Source organism: Cibotium barometz, chromosome 46 (genome assembly GCF_041138505.1).
Source record: "Cibotium barometz isolate CiBa-2024 chromosome 46, ASM4113850v1, whole genome shotgun sequence".
Lineage (NCBI taxonomy): Eukaryota > Viridiplantae > Streptophyta > Polypodiopsida > Cyatheales > Cibotiaceae > Cibotium > Cibotium barometz.
In genome coordinates, this window is record NC_141091.1 from 24,280,599 (window position 1) to 24,288,237 (window position 7,639).

The following is a 7,639-nucleotide window of genomic DNA, read 5'->3' on the forward strand; positions in this document are numbered from 1 at the left end:
TAGATCAATGATAACATATATGATAATGCATCACAATCTTATTATGGATATTAAAACAAAAAACAAGTAAGATCCAAGTAAGGAACCATGAACATATATGCCAATATTGTTTTCCCTATGCAACTTCTTTATAGATCAATGATAACATTTTCACTCCATTGTTAAATTCAATACATTATTTATTTCATGATCTCAACCATGTAATAATTAAATCCATCAACTAGTTTATGCTCGCAAATTGAGGCTGAACTTATGCATTCTATATAAAAAGACTCAAAATTTACATTAATGCATGAGAAATTATGATATAGTTTAGATTTAGAATTTTATCTTTTTTCACACACATAGGCGCTAATAAAATGATAATATTAAAAAAATATTTCACACAAAATAGTTCTCTAGAATGAAAACAACAGGAAGATGTCATTATCATCTGACATACAATGAGAAAGCAAATCTATCTTGTTGGAGTCTACTTTATTCTATTTTAAAGAAGTGACGATGAGAAGGTAAAGGAGAGTTAAAGGCATATGTTTGTTGGTTCAAATCACATGTGCACTTTAAAAAAGGGGCATTCTTTTATTTATATAATATTGAGATGCATTTAAAGTGGAAGAAAAATGAGACAAGGGGCAAGGTGGAGGGAAGGGGAGTTGACTTTGGAATAATAATTTACATACTAGAGGATTTGAAAGGAGAAAAGTGAGAGAAAAAGAAGACAACTTCGCCTAAAAATAATACTTTAATTACCTTGAAAGTTGCAAAACATTCAAAATTGATATAGGGTTATAATACCCCTTGAATGCATGTGACATACAAGGTTTTTATAAAGTGAATCCCCTCCCCCCATGAAGAACTATTAGGAAACTCAAATCTTGCAAAAGTAATGTTTTTGGTGGAGTTAAAGTATAATTTTTTTGGTCAACTTCTCCAAAATTAAAATGTCACAAGGCTCACATTATTACCCCTTTTAAGAGATATAGTGTTTTGTATGTTTGGTAGTGCCTTCAAAGATGGGGATTTCATTCATATAGTGATGACCTTCAAAGATGGCGAGGTTCATTCATATAGTGATGACCTTGTTAGATGGGGAGGTTCATTCATATAGTGATGACCTTTGTAGATGGCGAGACTTTTACAAATAATGTACCTTTGGTTAATGGGGAGTTTCATTCATATAGCGGTGACCTTCAAAGGTCGGGAGGTTCATTCATAAAGTGATGACCTTGGCAGATGGGGAGGTTCATCCATAAAGTGATGACCTTGGCAGATGGGGAGACTCTTACAACAAATAATGTTCTACATTAACTTAAGAAATGCAAAAGTTACTTTGCTTATGTAACTTTTATCGTCTTGATATTAATGATTAGTATTTAGAATCATTAATGAGACTTTTAGCTGTACTAATTGTTATATTTGTCACATGTATGGTGATAAGAGGACGATTATTGAGATATATACTACTTATATATACCTTGCATGTAAGGGGTGTTGACATTAATATTGCCACTAATGAGGCCAGCCTCTTTTTTTTACTCTAATGAGCAAGACAAGGCAGCAAGTTAGGGAGAGTATGACATATCCATAGGCTTTGGCACCTTGTTGGAAAATTAAGCAAGAAAAATCCTACTAAAGTGGCCTTGAAACGAAAGTCGTGAAAGCCACGATCTATACAAGTTGTAAAGTGCAACAAAGTGTGCCGTGAACACCACAATGGCAAGCACTAGCCTACTATAAAGGCTCATGGGAAGGGAGTTGATGGTCTAGAAGGCACCCATAATGAAAGGAAGAGTAGATGCTTTGACAACACTACTTCTAATTTTAATTGGAGCTCTCTTTCTATGCGGAAATACATGGGGAAACATTGACGTCTCTCTCTCTCTCTCTCTCTCTCTCTCTCTCTCTCACACACACACACACACACACACACACACACACACACACACAAGCGTTTATGCATCTTTCCCTCATATATTACACCTTCATGCATAACCACACTATTTGATTCACTTAATCACCTTTTGAAGCACTCAGTGCAGCACTAATATTAATTTGTCCCCTTCTAATTGCTTTGTAGATCTAGTGCATATCTTCTTTGTATAAGATCTAATGCATTGCAACATCATCGTAAGCTAGATATCATTGGATTAATGAGCTTTGCTTCATAGATTTAATGCATTTCTTCATCAAGATGCAAATCGATATTTGAAAGTAAGCAGCTGCACGATCATCCTAAAGAGCTCACTAAACTCGAGGATTGATTACTTGATTTTGAAAGTAATTAGCAGCTGCACGATCATACTAAAGAGCTGCACTATCACACTAAAGAGCTCACTGAGCTCGAGGATTGATTACTTGATTAGTGCAGCCTCCCGTATTAGATCATCAAAAGCGTAAAGTTTAATCGTGATCACTGTAATGCGTTGTTAATCTAAGTAATGAAAGCTTAAGTGGGTTGTTATAATTGAAAGCCTGCTGTTTTTCAGTGGGTAAACCATGGAAACGGGATTCTAAACCATAGGAGTGCGATAGGGCCGGGGCAGAAGATCACAGAGAAGACAGTCTCCAAGCTCACGTTAAAATGGCAGTTCTTGACCGGCTTCGAGGTGTCGGCCACGCCCTCAATTGCAGGCGGAGCCGTCTATTTCCCCGGCTGGGATGGCGTGCTGTATTCGTTGGATGAAGAGACGGGGGATCTCCTGTGGAAGAAGAATCTGACGGAGCTTGTCGGAGCGTCGACGCGATCAAGAGCTACCCCCGTTGTTTACAAGGAGCTCTTGCTGGTGGGACTGCTGGGGCCAGCCGTCGTCATAGCCGTCAATAGGCATACAGGTAGCCTCGTTTGGAAAACCGACCCCCTCGACACCGCCGATCAAGCCGTAATCACAATGTCCGGAGCCGTCTACGAGGGGTGCGTTGCAGTTGGTCTAAAGGTTTAATTAGCCCTCTCTAATCCTTTTGCTTTCATTAACCTAAGGTTTAACCATGTCTTGTTTTTTTCTCTCTCTCTCTCTCTCTCTCTCACACACACACACACACATCTCCTGTTCCCTTGTGTACATTGTTAAGGAGTACCTTGATAGCTCATGAACCAATGTCCCTTTCATTAGATCCACCTTGTTTTCCTCCCATGTGGGTCAAATCAATGGCATGATCTATATATACAACTCACTATGGTCCTTGAGCATCCCACAACACATACCCCCCCCAACGCACACACACACCCGCCCACCCCCAAAACACACACACAACACACACACACACACACACACACACACACACACACATGCGTGCGCACGGGATGAAAACACATGCCCCCCTCCCACCTTTCACTCCACACACATACACACACATGGTATGAAAACACATAAGCCCTCCCTCTCCTTTTGAACTATTCTTTGCACACGCACTTGTTGATGTGAGGCTGATGCTTCAATTACAAAGCTTCACGTGACATGAAATTTGTCAACCCATATACATGATGAACCATTGGCTTACCATGCATCCCAGTTTAGTTTCAAACTAGAAGATTTTTATTGATTTGTTCAACACATCAATTGTGGCAGATGATCTATACTTGATCTAAAAAGCTGTCTTGGTTCTTTTGTTCAAATGATGCTATCTTTCTTTTGAAGCATATCACAAAATTTAACTTTTCATCTATTGACTTAGATTTCTATTTGAGTGCTACTTCAAGCACAAATGTATCTCGAGCTAGCATCATGAGTACCTAGCAATAAGTGTGCTCATTACTCTTATAATTAACGAATCTGGTGCTATTTAATAATTTAACACTATTTTGATACATCAATTTGATATTATGTTTATGCATTCCAGGTATTATTATGTGGGCGTTTCTTCTTTACAAGAAGGTTTGAGTGGCTGTTGCACATTTCAAGGAAGCTTTCAGAAAATACTTTTGCAAGATGGCAAGGTGGTATGGAAAACATCAATGCTACCAGCAAATTCGGGATATTACGGGGCTGCAGTTTGGGGTAGTAGCCCCTCTATTGATGAAAAAAGGCGTCTAGTGTTCATTGCCACAGGTTTTTTTCCCCTTGAACTTAAATTAGTAAAACACAACATATGCATTCACACACACACACACACACACACACACACACACACACACACACACACACACACACATGTAAGCACAACATATGCATTCACACACACACACACACACACACACACACACACACACACACACACACACACAACATATGCATTCACACACACACACACACACACACACACACACACACACACACACACACACACACACACACACACACACACACACACATGTAAGCATGTGCGTACAAATGTATAGGTGCATGTGCATGTGTACACACACGTAAGCACGTGTGCACAAATATATAGGTGCATGTGCATGTACACACACATTTACATTTTATTTTAGTTTTTTAAAGTTCAATATCATGGTTCCATGTCTAATGCATAGTTGTAAACATGCATCCACCATACTCTTGTATACATATTCACATCTTCTTTGTAACCTTCTTTTCCACTATTAATAACTTGATCTCTATGTTTAATGTGCATTACTACTTAAAACATACACTGCATTACTACTTAAAACATACACCAACCATATAATAGTAAAAACAATGCGTTGGAAAACTTGTCCAATATGACAATCTAAAGGGGCGTAATGCAAAGCATGCATATATTGCTCATAGTAGCCTAGAGCAAATTAGTAATGTGAGTGTTAGTGTCTAGAGAAAATGGAGATTCTATAGTCATGCATGCAATCTCCATACAAATATATCATTTTGGCCCTCTTAAACTTGCTCCACCTTTCTTTTCTTTGCATGATGGAAAAAGTAATTTGTATGATAATACTATAGAATCTTTCCTTGTCTTTTCCACTAATGGACTGATGGGAAAAGGGCCCTTAATTGAGGTATGTGGTGGAGAACCATTGTTATGTGGCTTCATGCATGTGTGGATGCGCATGCTTTTGTGTGTTGGAGCTATGTTACAAAGCATTGCTTTTGTTTTTACAATATTAATACACATTGAAATTGAGTATAGTGAGTGATGTCATTTGAAAGTTTGGAGGGTGAAGTATTACAACACCCCTCTTCCCTCACCTATAAACATCTAATGCATAAACATGTGATCATGAGACTAATAATTATGTTTATTTGCAGGGAATAATTACAAGGTACCCAAGTCTGTTGAAGATTGTGAAAATGGAAGATCTAATAGCAGTATACAAACTGATGTAGATCCATGCCAAGATCCTTTGAATCATCAAGATTCCATGATGGCATTGAGCATAGACAGTGGGACCATCGTGTGGAGTAGGAACTTGCAAGCATATGATGTGTGGACATTTCCTTGCCAACTATCATCCAACACCCCAAATTGTCCTTCTATTCTTGGGCTGGATTATGATTTTGGAGAAGCCCCCATGCTACTACAGTTTGACATGATACCTAAACATAAAAATTCAAGCAAGGAACTATGTCTTGTGGTGGCTGGACAAAAAAGTGGAGTTGTGTGGGGATTGGACTGTGATACCGGAGATATTATATGGTCCACGGTAAGATTACTACTCACATGCAACTTGAACCAACTGTATTAAGATCCATTTTTTATATGAATCATCTACAAAAATATATAGACCATAAAGTTTATACAATCTAAAACTATTGATCAATGGACTCATTTTCTTTAATCCATGTGCCAACCAAGTATCAATTATGATACATGAATTTCATACCCATGATATAAACATAAAGGATACCAATCCTGTAAAGAATATTAACCTTATCAAAGTACTTACAATTAAGATAAACTAAAAAATAATAAATTTTGATCAAAGTTTTATAAGACAATTTTGTAAAGAAATGCAATCTTATTAATAAGAGCTTCATAAAAAAGACACAAATCTTTCATAAAAAAGACACAACTCTTTCATGAGATTAAAAACAACATGTTAAGCCTAAAGATGAAAATCAACGGCACAACTTAAATACAACACCACATATTGAATCCTACGGTTAAAGGTGTAACGAAAGAAAAGAACAAAGTATAGAGACGCAATTTTTTTTTTCCTTGTGATCAACATGCACTAAAACATAAATTTTCATAAAAGGGTGACAAGAGGGCACATCCAAAGAAAAACAAGAAAAAGAAAAAATTAATCATGAGAATTTTCACCACAAAACATGGAAATCATGCATCATTTTGTATGTGGAGAGAGAGAGAGAGAGAAAGAGAGCGCCATAACTTGGCCCTAAATAAACATGTATATAGATGTAGACACAAACACTGACACATGTGGGTGCATGCATGAATGCATGGATGCATGCACATGAGTACAAATGGATGGGCATGCACCAAACTCTTACAAGAGACTGACATAAGTAGAATATCAAAACAAGACAAGTGATGGGTGTTGGCCTAGAGTACCTTCACCACAATCATCTTAGGGAAGTAATATTAACTTACATTACTAAGATCTGGCGTGTGTGTGGGTGTGTGTGGGGGGAGTGGGGTGTGTGTGTGTGTGTTCGCTGAGGTTTCCTTTCTGTGTGTGGCACACCTGTAAATGCATTGGATTGTGAATGTGTGTGGCAGGCAGCAGGGCCAGGAGGAGATCTAGGGGGGGCGTCATGGGGTTCCTGCACGGACGGGGAGCGAGTGTACACCAGCATAATCAACAACCTAAACAGCAATTTCACCCTAGCGCCGGGCACAGACGTGACAACAGGGGGAGGATGGGTGGCGATGGACGCAAGGACTGGGCAAGTCCTGTGGTCGACTGCGGAGCCCAGCGCCTCCTACCCATTTGGCCCTATGAGCGTTGCCAGAGGAGTTGTGTTTGGGACTTCCTTCACGGAGGCTGGCGACGTCTACGCGTTGGACGCCCTCACCGGCGCCATCTTGTGGCGCAATACCACCGGCGCTTCCATTTACGGTGGCGTCTCAATCACCTGCGCCTGCATCTACGTTGGTAACGGTTACACCAACCTCCCCATCTCTGGCGAACACGGCACCGCTGTCTCCGCCTTCTGCTTGCCGGACTATCCCTGACCGATTACGCCGCCCTCTTCTTTGTACTGTCTCGGCCTTCTGCTTGCCGGACTATGCCTGAGCCATTAAGCCACTGCGCTCTTCAATATGGCTCTTCTTTGTACCAAGGTTTTATCAATTAGTGCTTCACTCCACACTTAATCAACAATATTACTCCTTAGGTAGAACTACTATTGCACCCTCGCATTGCTGCTGCCTACCAAGGTTCCAGAAAAGAACTATTCCCTCTACAACCATATCTCTCTCTCCCTCTCTCTTTCGCTCGAGCGCGCACACACACACATGCACATGCACATGGCCCTCTTTCTCTCTCTTTCACATACACACACTCTCAAATGTTGAAACTCTCTCTCTCTCTCTCTCACATGCACACACATATACACACTTGCTCTCTCTCTCTCTCTCTCTCTCACACACACACACACACACACACACACACACACCCTCTTTCTCTCACATATGCATGCACACACTCTCAAATGTCAAAACTCTCTTTCTCTCTCTCTCTCTCTCTCTCTCTCTCTCTCTCACACACACACACACACACACACACACATGTACACACATG

At 39.8% G+C, this 7,639-nt stretch overlaps 1 protein-coding gene across 1 annotated transcript; it reads left to right on the top strand.

Moving 5' to 3' along the window:
* Positions 1-1,771: 1,771 nt before the first annotated feature.
* On the top strand, positions 1,772-7,224 carry LOC147612047 (uncharacterized). The gene is made up of 5 exons (XM_086784246.1): positions 1,772-1,869; positions 2,487-2,911; positions 3,838-4,046; positions 5,181-5,575; positions 6,616-7,224. The coding sequence occupies exons 1-5, from the start codon at positions 1,780-1,782 to the stop codon at positions 7,069-7,071; spliced, it is 1,575 nt and encodes a 524-aa protein (XP_086640372.1). The 5' UTR covers positions 1,772-1,779; the 3' UTR covers positions 7,072-7,224.
* The last annotated feature ends 415 nt before the right edge of the window (positions 7,225-7,639 follow it).